Source organism: Polyodon spathula, chromosome 13 (assembly GCF_017654505.1).
Source record: "Polyodon spathula isolate WHYD16114869_AA chromosome 13, ASM1765450v1, whole genome shotgun sequence".
Taxonomy (NCBI): domain Eukaryota; kingdom Metazoa; phylum Chordata; class Actinopteri; order Acipenseriformes; family Polyodontidae; genus Polyodon; species Polyodon spathula.
In genome coordinates, this window is record NC_054546.1 from 3,938,806 (window position 1) to 3,954,864 (window position 16,059).

Sequence of the window (16,059 nt, forward strand, 5' to 3'; positions counted from 1 at the left end):
AACCTACCTGCCGAGTTCCTTCAAAAACTGTGTGCAAGTGTACCTAGAAGAATTGATGCTGTTTTGAAGGCAAAGGGTGGTCACACCAAATATTGATTTGATATAGATTTTTCTTCTGTTCACTCACTTTGCATTTTGTTAATTGATAAATATAATCTATTAACATGTCTATTTTTGAAAGCATTCTTACTTTACAGCATTTTTTCACACCTGCCTAAAACTTTTGCACAGTACTATATATATATATATATATATATATATATATATATATATATATATATATATATATATATATATATATATATATATACACACACACACACACACACACACACACACACACACACAAGAATGCCTTTTGTGCAGATTGAGGGCAACCTTTCTGCTCAGCGCTACACTGACGAAGTCCTGGAGGCAACAGTTTTTCAGTTCCTGCAAGACAATCCGGAAGTGTCGATTTTACAGCGGGATAATGCAAGACAACACAGTGCTAAGATTAAAATTGTACGACTTCAAAGAAACAATGGCGAGGTCTTGCCGTTGCCAGCTTTTTCTCCTGACCTGAGTCCAACAGATCATCTGTGGGACAAATGGCAAGTGCTTCCCGCAGGAGACAACCGCGAGCAGTCAACCTTCGCCAGCTGGCTGCAGCTGCACAGGAAGAGCGGCAGATCCCACAGCAGTCTATCCAGAGGCTGATCAGGTGTATGCGTCTACGCTGCCAGGATTGTGTTAATGTTCGGGGGGGGCGTCATTCTGTATTTAGAACACAACCTCCCATTTTTAATAGTAATATCTTCTTTAATAGTTAGCCTAGTTTAGCCCTTCGTATGTTTCTTTAGTCCGAATATATAGCCTACTATTAAAATTGCTATATTTTTTCCAGATTCAAAATATTATTAATATCATAGTATTAGCCTACTTAAAAACGAAAGGACTGACCAACATAATACAAAAATAAATAAATAAATAAATAAATAAATAAATAAATAAAAAAAAAAAAAAAAAAAAAACATTTTTTATTCTGGGCAAATAATTTAATTTAATTGTACAGTTGTTCAATTTATTAGGTCCTACATTAATAACACAGTATGCATTATTATTATTATTATTATTATTATTATTATTATTATTATTATTATTATTATTATTATTATTATTATTATTATATTTTACGTTCAACGTCGGATTATGTTTGATCTGGTATTACTCCAGTCACACACATCTTTTTTTAAGACTTTTTTTCAAAGAAAATTGCGTATTTTACACATTTCACAAAAGCCAACGTACCAACAAAAGAATAATAACTTCGCCGCGGCCAACCCTTTACTGCCTGCGAGTTTATTGCTGACTTTGTATGTTGCAACAAGCATGTCAAAGTGAAGACGATGGTAATGCAATTATCGGTCATGTAATTCCAGCTGTCATTGCTGCTGTTACTTGCAATTCTGATGTGATTTTTAATTTTTTTCTAGCACTTAGATATGTAAGTAAATACAGAAAAAAAATCGACAAAAATAAAATACGTTTTGATAAATTTGACCGTGTTTATAATAAAAAGCTCTATGCAGTTCAAAGCTGATGTGTTTCCTCGTTTGCTCGCCAGGTGGCTCCTGGACTCTATGTAAGAAAGACAGATCATTTCAATGTTGTATCCCGACTACTGCAGATTTGATCGCGATTTGAGGTTGAAAATCCGGTGGACAGTGTGCATGTATAGTGAAGGCTACTCCTGAAGTATAGTCTTATTAAAATGAAGAGGTCTTCAAAAGCGGAATTTACAGTAGCAAGCAATCCTGGGAAACTATCAGTGCTCCACAAACAGATGAAATCAGAATAAATTAGCCTTAACTGAACGTGATTGTTATAAAAATATCCCCCCCCCCCCCCCCCCCCACACACACACACACACACTTCAGCACAATATCAGTTGATAGGAATGTGCAAGATACTATTGTATTTGTCCATTCTACATGAAGTATCACATGTATGCTATCTTGTGTCATAACAGGTATATAAACTGTAGATACAAAAAGATTGGAGCATACATTTAAAAACATAGGAGATGTGTCTGGCTTAAACTTGACTTCACCACATAATAAGACGTGAAGTGTAACAGAAACTTTATGGTAAATGTCATGGAATAAATAACCATGCCACCGATGTATATTCCTATCTATCAATACAACAATCATAATTTAACTTTAACTTATATATATATATATATCTGTTTTAGTGGGGTTTTTTGGGGGGAGACATGAAAAGTCATCAAAAGTTGTTGGAATTGAGGACACATTATTGAGGTTAAATCAACAATCACAGAAAATATGTAAACGTGTCAACACTTATTTTTTATACATAAGAACAGTAATTACATTTTACAGAAAAGACAAACGCGGTGTAAATGATTGATGTCTTTTTTTTATTAATCTATTTAAAAATGTTAAAGTTTATTATAAGTCTTCTTGTATTTACAAGAGTTAAATATTTATAAAGCGTCTGTCCTAATTATTAAACATTAACATTTAACAGTGACAATAAAATACAAGCCATAAAACGTATGGAAACCATAATTTAAAAACAAACAAACATCTGTTCTACATGCATCCCACGCAATAAGGTATTTATTTATTGGACTACCATCACATTCATAATGTGGAAATCTAAATTTAAAGGCATTTAAGGTTTCTTAGTGTGTACTGAACCAAAATGTATAAAAAACACAAAACAAATGATCTGTTATGTTGATGTATAGACTTTGCTTCATTTATGGTCACACGAGTACCTTTGTATTGTTCAAGATGTTTTGATTCCATCAATACGATGTTAAATTAAAAACGTATAAATAGGAGCCTATAGTTTAAATCCACATCATCAACTCAATTGACATTTCCAGCTGACTATAGATTTTCTTTGTGTATTTGTCAATAAGTAAAATCATGCGAATCTGCCGATAAATTAATCAGATACATGTTTAATGCAGCGGGAGGGTTGTGGTAACAATCATAAAATGTATTTTATTTTTAGTAGCTATAGTTTAACATATATGGAGATACATTGCCCGAACTATAAGTGTAGTTTCCACATTGACAACCTAAACTTAAAAACAAACAAACAAACAAAAAAACAAACAAACAAAAAAAAAAAAAAAAAAAAAAAAAAAACGGCTTGCGATGTGTTAAAACATCATTCCGATATTCGGTTTTGTGATGTTCCAGGATCCACTGGCTGGGCCCTTTTCCATTCTAACATCGCTATATATTTCATACGAACATTTTCTCATCTCCATAAAATATTACCAGAGGCCGAGAGCAGAACGCAATCTGATGATGTTTAAGGTAAATGGGGCGCTGTATACAGTGTACCCTTTAAGTAATACAAACAGAAAAATAAAGATCTGAAAAAACGGGAACCAAACAAAATAAAAAGAAAGATATAACCTATTTCTAGAATGAAAGAAGTGAATTAGGCTAATTAATGGAACTCTATTTAATACAGGAACATAATAATAATAATAATAATAATAATAATAATAATAATAATAATAATAATAATAATAATAATAATAATAATACAATTACGAATTGCACAATTATGTAAAAAATTGTAAATATTTCTGTATATATTTTTAATTTTTATATTGGCTCATTTATTGAAATGTGTGGGATCAATGTAACATGACGCTTCAATGTGAGTCGAAAGAACCGTCGGAGAATTCAATAACTCTATATGAACATCTATATATAAATATGACTGTGTCTGTTTCTCAGCATGCATGTAAGAAAGAACTGAAATGTAATAACTTTTTAAATGTATTGTAATAAATAAATGAGTTATTTAGGCATAACTTCAGAAGCTGATACAACACAATGATGCTTCTGAATGGTAAGGTAATTAAATGACAATTGCACCCTACATCTACTTAGCTTTTAATATGAATATGAACAAGTGTACAATAGTATCCGAATCAATTAAAAATGGCAAGTAAAAAAAAGGTAATTTAGGGTAATGTATGCAAAAGAATGAGCTGATGAAGCAGTGACTCCTAACGTTTCACGATTTGAAAAATGAAAAACGTTCTTACCATGCCATTATTTATTATTATTATTATATTATTATTATTATTATTATTATTATTATGTCTAATACATTTTACAATGAAATACGTGGCACTTTAATTTCAATAAGGTTGATAACGTATAGCAACAACATTTGTTTAATTGCTATCTTTAGATTAACTGCCCGGAAGAACATATGCATGAAAACAAAAGTAATTTAAAATGACAATAGATGGTATTGTGCTCTACTTTAAAACATTTAAAAACATGCTTGCTGCATAGCCAGAGTTTTACATAAGGATATGCCTTGCTTCAGTTGCTTAAATTGCTTGAATATTCTATATATTTGTATTCAGTTTACTTACTTTGTCAGCGATCATTGGTTACAAAAGTGTGTGTGTGTGTGTGTGTGTGTGTGTGTCTATATATATATATATATATATATATATATATATATATATATATATATATATATATATATATATATATATATAAACAATCATTAAAACAATAGAACACTGTACCATTAATAGTTCTACAGTAAGACCTTTATTGAGTTCTGCTTTGCGCAAGTGACGCGCATGCAAAGTGTCTGCATCAGTGCTCCAATCAGAGTGCAGCTACACTCCATTTTATCCAATGGGAGATTGAACATGCAGGTGGCAGTGCGGTTATCAATGCATCCCGCACTGCTGTGATCTCAGTTTGAGTCAATTTCACTGGAAAGTCGACCCTAATGCTAGTCATCAAAACCATTAAAAGAGATCTGCTGATTTCCAAGTGGATATTGAATCTGGACACATGCGAGGCACCAAAAGTGACTGTCTGAATCAAGATCAAAATTTCTGTAGCACCACCTATCTTAAAAGTATATTTTTGGTTAGTGAAACTTTACTGCTTTTTAATCTAAATAGTGCGCAAAGAAAACTCACACGATCAAAGATATTGAACAATTACACTCCGCAGTGTTTTAATCTCAACTTCAAAAGCCCCTGAGGTACTGATCCTGGGTCTTTTAAAGCCAGGGGGGGCTTTTGTTTGTTGATGATCACAAATGTTAGCGGTGGGGCAGATGGATACTAATCGCCAGAGTGCTTTCGTCTTGGGTAGTACACCGCTGGCAGCTCTTCATAACATGGCTGAAATGAAGACATCTTTATTCCCTTACGCTCTGCAGAATCACTCGGGTTTTAAGGCACCTTCGCTAACTAGCTTGAACGCTCAGTTTCCCTTGGGGACGCCACACGGAATTAGTGACATCCTGGGAAGACCCATTACTACAGCCAGCGGTCTTCTGTCGGGACTTCCTCGGATAAATGGACTGACCACTTCTGCAGGAATGTATTTTAACCCGGCTACCGTTTCTCGATACCCTAAGCCCTTGACTGAGCTCCCCGGCAGAGCCCCCATTTTCTGGCCTGGAGTCGTGCAAGGGTCCCCTTGGAGAGATCCACGACTCGCCTGTCCGTGTAAGTTATTATTTTTTTTCCCTGTACTTAAAGGGGGTTGCAATTTAATCAGGATGCGCCATGCACGCACAAGCCATGCTAATAGTTAAACAAAAACACGTACTATTGTGTGTTGCTGAATGCATTTTAATGTTATTTTGCTCAACTCATTCAGGAATAGTTTGTTAAATAATCGGAAGTCCTATGTATTATATATGGATCCGTTGCTTTTCAAAAGATAAGGATAACATTGGTTTTGGAGTTGACAAACTCTTTTGAACAATTCTCCCAGTAAAGATGAGCTATGTCAATTTAAAGTAATTTTAACTGTCCTTAACTCATATGAAATAAACATTTCAACTTGTATTCCGCATATTCAGTACATTTAAAAACATTAGCAGTAAAAGTATACCATGTCAAGCTATCCCTATTAATTATAAGTTCTTTTAAAACTGTTTAAAGTTTTCTTTGAGCAATTCCATTCGATATTTCGTAACAAGTATATTAACACGAGTTTTTTTTCTCTCCTTGGTTTTTCTTTTAGCTCAAGCTAACATGCTTCTTGATAAAGACGGAAAGAAAAAACATTCTCGGCCCACTTTTTCAGGACAGCAGATATTTGCTTTGGAGAAAACTTTTGAACAAACAAAATATCTGGCAGGTCCAGAGAGAGCCCGGCTGGCCTATTCTTTGGGAATGACAGAAAGCCAAGTCAAGGTAAAGTTCATTTCATGTATTTATAGTTAATACACACCCTGTGAAAACGTTGGTTGACGCCTGCTTCGAATTGCGTTTAAATAACGTAATGCAATTGTACGTTTGTTACTATGTATCTTTAAACTGTTCTTCCACGCATGGTAACGTTTAATGTCAACCTGTACGTTTAATAAAACATGTCAAAACTCTTACATACCAAAAAAGATTCGGTAATTAGATGATTTAACTATTTTAAATCCGTTTCTTTACATCAATATGTTAATAGTTTGTTTTCACATTTTAGGTTGAAATAATGTGGCCTATAAGGAATGGAAATCAGACATGTGCGTTTCTCTTATATTGTATAATAAATTTAGTTCCACGAACAAAATAAGGAACTTAAAATTGTCTTTAAAAAAACAAAACAAAACAAAACAAAACAAAACAAAACAAAACAAAAAAAACTACTTGAGATTCTTTACCTCTTGCATCTGATCTTCATAGTATTTTATTATGACATGTTATTCTAATGACAAAGCCGAGGCTTCACTTTACAGTAAAAGTTTTGTGTTTTTATTTTTTTTTTAAACTTTTTTTTTATTTTTTTTATTTTTTTATAGGTATGGTTTCAAAACAGGAGAACCAAATGGAGAAAAAGGCACGCAGCAGAGATGGCCACGGCAAAGAAAAAGCACGATTCAGAAACAGAAAAATTAAAGGAGAGCTCGGACAATGAGGACGATGATGAATACAACAAGCCGCTGGACCCCAACTCTGATGACGAGAAAATAACGAGATTGCTGAAAAAGCACAAGGCAACGAATTTATCACTCTTAAGTCCGTGCAGTAACAGCTCGGACACATTGTGATAAACACACACACACACACACGAGAAGACTGTACATATTCCAAGATGCTTCTAAAGCTGATTTAACCAGGGTATATGTTAAAAAGGAAAGACATGTAACTAGATGTTATAAGTGATCATATGTGTTGTACAGACTATGTATGCCAGATGTATATATTTTTACTGAGTTAAGTTATGGAAATGAACAGCTGATACAAATGACTTGGAATGCAACTTACCGTTATTTTTTTTTAAAAAATGTATTCATTTTCTGTTTTATTTCTTTCGCTGTCTCTTTGTTTTCGCTTTTTACAGATTTAAGTCACCTAACAATCAGATTCAGTTATTATGTTTTGTACAGAATGAAATGCAACAGCTTGTTAAAAAAAAAAAAAAAAAAAAAAAAAAAAGTTAAGGGTTGTACATTTCAAATGAAAAAAAAGCGCCTCGGTTTCACACTTCACAACAGTTTTTTTTTTTTTAAATTATTTTTGTTTGATGGAATTAATGTTTTGTACCGCATCAAACAAACAGAAGACACAAACTGGAAATTTGATTTATGTTTAAAAAAAGAGAATATTATTGCTTCCACGATAGTTGGGAAAAGACTTTGTATTATCAATAAATTATTTAACAACCTTTTGTTTTTAAAATATGATCTTATTTGGTCATATATATATATATGCGCCTATATATGCCTATGTGTTGAAAAGTTTAAATTAAGTAAGTGCACCATAATTATTTTCATCTTACAAAAATAATGGGGCCAAATTAGCATGGCTATTAACGTTGTGCGACTGTCCAAAATACTGTTATGTGGCTTTGAATTAACAATAGCCATTTTTCCTTTAAAGTCATTTTTGAAAAATCTTTTCAAGTGTCGATTAACCCGTTCAATGCGTTATTATATTTATTAGCAAGCCTATATTAGCGGCTTGGATTCAGGAACATCTTTCAAATTACACCCTGAATCTCAGTAAACAGTGAACACACTAGACCTATTACTTTGATACATATATGTATCACAAATGGAAAACTAAAAATATTGATAGCTTAAAACAGACTCACAAAGACCGATTGATAACCTTGAACAAACCCTAAAATAATCTGAAGTTTTAAGGATTAATTTAAATATAAATAAACCACTTGTTTTGGGATATTTCATAACGTTTTACAGCCGCTATAAAATTAATATTGTTGTTGCTGTACTCTAATTATTACGAGAGACGTTTAACAAATAAACACCGATATAGATACGACAGTTTCGCATAATTCAAATAGCCTATAATAGCACACTATTGAAACCGATTATGTTGTGGTTTTCACATGTCTGCTGATCAACTTACTTTTCAATAACTTTGTAAAGACGGTTTTATTTATTTTTGGATTATTATTATTATTATTATTATTATTATTATTATTATTATTATTATTATTTTAGTATTAGTGCTGGTTTGTGCACACTAATAGTCTTAACGTGGAGTTCCAAAACATTAACAGGTTTTGCTCAGAGAAATCTCAACTAATACCAAAATGTTTTGGACTTGAGAAAATGTAAAACTTTGAAACAAATTAACCTGCTGGTCAACACATCCGTAGCCTCCCCCTCCTTTTTTTCATGAGACTACTGTTATGTTCTTGTCTGTGAAACTTCGGCCACGTTTGCAATTCGTTTCCTGATTTACCAAGGACATTGTAAAACATTTCTTTACAGCTTTACATACCGCTATGATATTTTTCTTGCAACATTTTTTTTTTTAATTATGCTATTATAAAGGAAAATTTATATTTTTGTATCCAACAAATATATATATATATATATATATATATATATATATATATATATATATATATACACACACACACACACACACACACACACACACACACACACACACACACACAGTATTTGTTTTGAACAGGGTGAACATTAATAGGCTAATAACTTCATACATTCATATTTTAAACTTTCAATTAAAATAAGCTTAGCCTTTTTTCCCCCAACATAAGGCAGATACACACGTGAAAATACGTTTTTTTTTTCTTTTTTGTGGTTCGATATACCATTTTAAAACAGCTGTCACTAATTATGTGGTATATTTCATTATACTAAAGATAGTCAATTTTGAAACTAAAGTTAATATCTATTACTTCATATGCTTATGGTCTGTAGAGTGATTAACCAGCCAACAGGTTGTAGGGTATCAAGTGGTTGCAGCTGCATTCATTTATTAGTGCTTTCATACGTTAGACCTATTGGTTTGGAACTGGTCATTATATCATTCCTGTGGATCAAACTGCATATGCTGCTAAAATCTAGGAATCCTTTATCTGGCTTCCAGTGGCATAATCCATCAACATTGTATGTGTTCAAGGTTTTACTTTGGGAAGAGTTCAGTCATCAGATGAACCAACCTTTCTGTATTAAAGCTTACTGGCAGAAAAAAATCCCTTTCTTATTTACTGATGTATTTATTTATTTTTAAATAAAAAGGTGCAACACATTTGGCCAAACATGATTAAAAAGGACACAGAGCATTTCAGTTTCATCGGTTTTATTGCTTGAGAACCAAATACCCTATTCTAGAGGCCAAGTAGTTCCAATGGGATAAATCTATTTGCTAGTTGAGAATTGTGGTTATACTGAAACATTGTCACACTGTTGCATGGGACTTACAGATAACTTTACAAGCATTTTCGTCTACAAACCCAGATCGCGCTCTCAAAACATCATTTTGGCTGGCAGAAACAAAATTCACTTGTAGTGATTCATACCAAAAAATCAAGCATCAATCTAATGCCATCATGCAGTCTGAGAACACTGTAGTGTACTAAATGAAATCAATAAAAGAAACGTGTGTTTCATCATCACTTTCAATGTGCTACAGAGCAATGGTGGGATATTGCTTGCAATAGTATAGCATTACAGGGTGCAAACAGCTACTTACACAATGAAAATGCCATGTAAGTGTTTTCCAGGCTTTGTATATACAAATTATAATTAAACACAATGTTATCTAAAACTAGTCTAAACTAGGGTACGATGTCTACCCACAGTATTATTCGTGTTTCCATATACAATACTTGGCACCATTATGCAGTAACAAAAAGACAAAAACAGTTTACAAAATTCTTAAAAGTTACCCAAGCCTATCCATAAACTTCACATTCAGAACCATAATATTATTATTACATAGAAATAAGTTAGAATAAGAGTAATGACAAATTGAAACTGCTATATGTGATAAACAACATTTTATATATTTGCATTAACAACGGTCTGCTAAATACCTTATATCAATTCGGTTTGTTGTATACATTTTAAAATCGCTATACTTGAAGTTATATCAGCTGATATGGCACACCAAAGTAGTTGTACAGGAAGGCATACTTACTTCAGAACTGAGTTTTGATAAGATTTATAAATTAGTTTCTTTTAAAATGAGAAGCAGCTGATCTGTGATTCGAAACCATTTATCATGGCAGCGTGTAGTATGCACATAATCAAAACAGAGGAAAAAGCAATGAAATAAAAATACGTATCTATCCTACCACAGAGACCACAAACTATGGTCGGTAAGGAAAACGTCACTAAAACCACCAATTCCTCTACTTATACAATCTAATGTACAAAAACTACTAAGATATACAACTTCTGCATTGCACTTTTATACATCTTACATACTGGAAATAACTTCTTTATGTTGACGTGTTTTCTAAAAAGTTGTAAATGCTGTATCTAAAATACGTAGTATTTCTGATCTCTATTAGAGTTTTGGCAACAAGTTTGTGACACATAAAAAATATTCCACATTTGAATTCCGTCACAGGAACAGACAAGACAGTGAGGTATGTGAGGCTTTTCTTGAACAGGGTCCAGACGTTGAAGCGTTGATCAGCAGTCTAACAATGTGGCACTAAGGACTCGGTCCATCACTACATCTGTAAAGTTTGTATGTATTTTTCTTCCTGGCGTCTCATTTTTTCTTTTTCTTTTACTACTTGTCAGAGGGTCGTTTCTTGTAAAATCTTCTCCCCCCACTGGCACCTTTTCCCTGTCAAGCAACATATTTTACAGAAAATGAAGCGACACCAGACCTTCTGTACAAAACAAAAATACTTTCAAATCATAAAAAAAATAAAATAAAATATAATATTTACCACATCACTGCAAGACACAACACTTGTGTTTATTTGCAATAGGTTTACCTGCCCCAGCAGCTATTCGAAATGATAGGAAAACAGGCTGCAAAAAAATAAATAAAAAAATAAAAAAATCTTAAAACTTTGAATGTCATGACCAATACATGGACCACACTCAAGATGACCATGAGTCTGTATACTACAACAGAACAGATATTAAAAAACAATTTCCATGGTAAGCACAGTATATACTGTGGTACATTGGGAGATATAAGGATCTGTATTCTAATTATTCTTGCACTTACAGTAAATATTATTTAAAGGCAGAATGAAAAATATACTCAAAGACAGCAATTAGGCTTTTTTAACAATGGCCACAGAAACAGTAGAACTAAAATGTGGTTAATTTTCTCATATTTGGTATTCTTAATAGGTGGTCAAGTAAAACTATTAATCTTTGCTGTATTTCAGCTATCTGGCCAGCTACACTGACTGTTAAACTGGCAAAATACATAAAGATTACTGAAATACTAAGGGGAATGTGTAATTTAGACTCTCATGCATGGTCTCTTATTTCCATGTTTGATATTTGGTACAATTTTTGGTCTTAAACATTTAAGAGTAAATATACATTTACTTTAACTATCCAAGACTCTCAATTCAAAAAGTTTATCACAGTAAAAGTATAGCAAAATGTAATATGGTAAAGCATAGGTGAGCATTGTAAAGAATAGGAAGGTATGGTAAAGCATATTGATAAATATGATGGCAAACTATAGTCAATTAGCAGTATAACAGTGTAAAAAAGTATGGTAAAACAAAAATGTCATGGTACATTTGTATAAGGGACATCCAAAAAAAAAAAAAAAGACTACTTTCTGACTTTATAACGAATACATATTAAGAAATACTACTTGTATCTTGAGCTGGTTAATAAACACAGTAAATGGGTGTATGTACTTGCTAATAGGCACAACATATTGACTTTACCTTGTGGTCCCCCATACACACGTTAGGTCCAATATTATCATAGACCACTGCTTTCTCATCATTTTCTGGCTGTGAGAAGAAAGAATAAAATAACAAATCCCTTTCTCAACAAGGTGGCTATTCAAAGCCCCAGGGCTTTGACAATGGCTTATCTGAAGAACTTGCTTTTTAGGGGCAGTGAGAAGGCAATCCCAGAGATTTAATACAAACACACTGGGTCTGCCTGAAACCTTTGCTTGGAATTTGGGAGGAACACTTTCAAGTAGTTCTCAGAAAAGAGCTTGATATTTGCAAACACTTTTCAACAAGAAATGAAGTAGCGGAACATCAATTAATGTTGGAGTGACTGAGGGAATAGAAGAACAGTCGACATGGAGAACATTTTTTTATTTATTTATTTGCTGCTGTTAAAATTGCAATCAAAAGACTAAGGTAGTTCACCATCTATTTTGCAATGCTGTACCAGGGTCTACAGGTAATTTTTGTGACGGCTCAAAGTAGGACGGCTGAGTTTACACTAAGCAAAATTGCCTCAAATCCTTCTTAAAAGCGGCTAGTGTAAACAGGGTTTTAGTACAGTACTTGATCAGGTAACACAGACAGTTTGGAATATAATGTGTGTTTAAAAAGTGATACCTAACCGAGTACAATAATATACAGCTTAAAACCCTTACCCTATTCTCAGCTGGTTCTACAACCAGGGCAACATGTATGACGGTGTTGTAGAGCTGTGATTTAAACAACATTGTGACCAATTAAAAAATAAACTTTACTTAACTTAAAATAAATAATATATATATATATATATATATATATATATATATATATATATATATATATATATATATATGATATTATTGAATTAGTGATTTAAAAACTGTGGTACTATAACTGCTTGAAAAAAACTTTTCAACATACATCTTTTTTAAATATCGTAACATGTAAGTGGTTATTAAATGTTTAGCACAATGACACGGAGACACACATAAATCACACATTTAGGTTGAACTGAAGAGTTTTTAAATATCTTTTTCGATAAAGTACGAGTCTCCAAGCTACACGCCGTCATGTATGACCAGGAAGGCAAGTCGAAATCGTGCCATTTAAAAAAAAGATAATTAACTAGAAATTTGAACAGAAATTAACTTCAAACCAATAAAGGAGACTAAGGTCAGGATGACGGCAGAGTGTTGCTGTCTGCATTGAAATAAAATAATATTCCCTTTTGTATTGTATGCATGAGCACTTTCCAATATGTGTTGAGATCATCATGTGACTAGCTCTGGAAGCTGGGATACATTCATCAAACTGGACTTGATAATTTACAAAGGCAGCAGAAAATTGTGGATTTTCGGGCTGCATAATCTTTAGACAGATAAACAAATTACAGCAGCGCGCAAGCAGAAACAAACCTACACTTCGCTGAGCATTCATTACTGCATGCTCTCAGCTGGCGATGCAACTCCCTAGCAGTGGACAACCTTTAGTGTGTTAGGGCTCAGAAAGCATAAAATAACATGATGGCAAGTTAACGGACCGCGCCATGATAGATGATGCTGCATGAAGGCTGTTTACAGCCCCATGTCTGTACAATCTGTAACGCCTAGTGTGTGGTACTCAATGCGCCATGAGCTAATTCGTGGAGAGTTACATGGGCTTTATCTTCCTTCTGGGTTCTACATTACAAGCAATTAACCCGCACTTTAAAAGAAGAACAATGATATATAGAACGTTTTAGGCAGTTAAGGCGTTATATTTATGTGATTAAATAAAGAAAGATATTTGTTGTTCACAACTGTTTTTTTTAAAAATATGTAAAAAAAAAATAAAAAATAAATAAATAAAAATTAACACAACTTTGTAAACTGCCAAACATTCCCCATATATTAAGTAATATGTCTTTCTTTAGCAAATAATCCATCACAACTAAATGATTAAAGTTTCATTCTTTATTTTTATTTGTAAAATGTTATAAACAAATAAAAACTAGGTAGAAGTCACAATACTATTTTTGAACCTGCCCAAATACAATTATTAAATTTATCATAAAGAAATATAACCACAATTGAAGACATGTTTTTTTCTTACTCCTTTATTTTTTTTTTTTTTATCTGACTAGGTAGTTATTTTTTCTCTCTCTCTTTATTAAAACCTACAACATTTGTATTTCAATAAAAAAAAAAAAAATCTTTCTTTATTCAAACCAACAATATTTTTAATTGTATACACAAACCCCATATGATTGTTTCTGTAGTTTTATTGTTGAAACAGAATGTAGGGTTCAGTCACCAATAATCAAATTTATCATTTGTTGGCATCTTTTAAAACTCAGTTTTGGTTCCAAGTTGAACCCAATTAGACATTACCCTCTAAGAATTGGCATGCAATGCACTGCACACTTACCTTTAAAATATGGTCCTTTGCAGAATAAGACATTAAAATCCGATCGCACCAGGCTGGACATCTAGTATTCATGTACTGCTTCCCTTGACTGCTGTCTTCGCTATATGGATAACTGGTGAAAAATAAAGTGTGTATTCTATTGTAATGGAATGAATTAAAACAGAACAGACATATTGTAGAGCTATTTTCACAGAAACATTTCTTAACTTGAAAATTAGCATGTTTTGATCATTTTTATTACAGCTATGAATAGGTAAAGTTATGGATTTATATTCTAATAAACTACAAACATAGGTCATTTTTTGTATGTAAGATTTGCTTTAGCGTGCCTAAACCCTGCACTGGGTGACACTATTTCTGAACATTAGAAACATCCCCCAAAATATTTAAGAAGATACGCAAAAAGGCACAGCACACTGCTGCAAGTCAGTTTCAGTCTTGATGGGCAAGACAGCAGAGATTTGAGGTTAGTAGGCGCTTGGTCGGCAGGTGCTTCCAAGACTGCAGAAAGAAATGTACATTATATGTCCCCTTAATAATGATGCCCTATTGAAAATGCTTGCCTTGTGTACCTGGTGAAGGCACAATGGGCTCATACTGAATACTCTTTTACTAGTGTATACTGTACAAACAGGGGAACTGTAATGTCTGGTCAAACTCACAAAAAAAAAAAAAAAAGACTGCTGCTGCCTCTATTTCAAAGCTTCAGTTAAGAGCTCCGAGAACATCTCTGTGGCACCCACTCAACTGTACTCTTAGAATCTGACTTTTGAGAAGAAATACAACAAAAAAAGAAGAGTGAAAGCTTTCCTTCAGGCATGAACAGAAAGAACCTTATTTACCGTGCTACACAATGTGATATAACAGAGTGATGGGAAGCAGTTCTGTCAAATGGGTTTACAAGCTGCACTGCCATCAAAAAGAGATTAGCTGTGGCAAACATCCAAGAAAAAAATGGTATGGAAAGTAGTGGAACAATCCAGTGATTTAAAGTACCCTTTACACCTCATCAAACTGCACAAGATTTATGAGAATTCAATTTGCTACTTCAGTGCCACTGCAAAGTACACTGTATTTCACAATATTTCTTGTTAAAAAAAAAAAAAAAACTTTTCATCTGTAATATACAGATCTGCTATATATACTAAAGCCAATATCCTACAGATACAATTATTTTGATTAGTTTTCCAATTTTCTCTCAGTTTGGAAAGTCCAAATATTATTTAACCTGGCTCACCACCCCTGAACTAACTCAGGAGAGACGAAGACGAGCACTCGCGTGCTCCGAAACTCGAGTACTCCGAAATCAGCCGTCCGCTTTTATTCACTCTGCAAGCCTGCCGTGCAGCCATATTCAAAATTTATAGCGTAAGAGGACATGCAGTTCTGAACTGTGTATAGGCCAACCCGCAGGCTCCCTGCCAGCCACAGGGTTTGCTGGTGTGCGGTGAGCCAAGGATTCCCCAGCCAACCT

At 33.3% G+C, this 16,059-nt stretch overlaps 2 protein-coding genes across 3 annotated transcripts in view; one reads left to right on the forward strand and one right to left on the reverse strand.

The window, feature by feature from the left end:
• Positions 1-4,739: 4,739 nt before the first annotated feature.
• Positions 4,740-8,805, forward strand: LOC121325455 (homeobox protein Nkx-6.2-like). Its single transcript, XM_041267937.1, has 3 exons — positions 4,740-5,527; positions 6,051-6,223; positions 6,823-8,805. The coding sequence occupies exons 1-3, from the start codon at positions 5,113-5,115 to the stop codon at positions 7,069-7,071; spliced, it is 837 nt and encodes a 278-aa protein (XP_041123871.1). The 5' UTR covers positions 4,740-5,112; the 3' UTR covers positions 7,072-8,805.
• Positions 8,806-9,587: 782 nt separating this feature from the next.
• Positions 9,588-16,059, reverse strand: part of LOC121325611 (inositol polyphosphate-5-phosphatase A-like) — a 125,749-nt gene continuing 119,277 nt past the window's right edge. For both annotated transcript variants that reach the window (XM_041268419.1, XM_041268420.1), the window contains 4 exons: positions 14,586-14,697; positions 12,183-12,251; positions 11,211-11,295; positions 9,588-11,104 (listed from right to left, as the gene is read on the reverse strand). In XM_041268419.1, the coding sequence (XP_041124353.1) occupies positions 11,215-11,295; positions 12,183-12,251; positions 14,586-14,697 (262 nt within the window). In that variant the 3' untranslated portion in view covers positions 9,588-11,104; positions 11,211-11,214. The remainder of the gene's footprint in view (positions 11,105-11,210; positions 11,296-12,182; positions 12,252-14,585; positions 14,698-16,059) is intronic.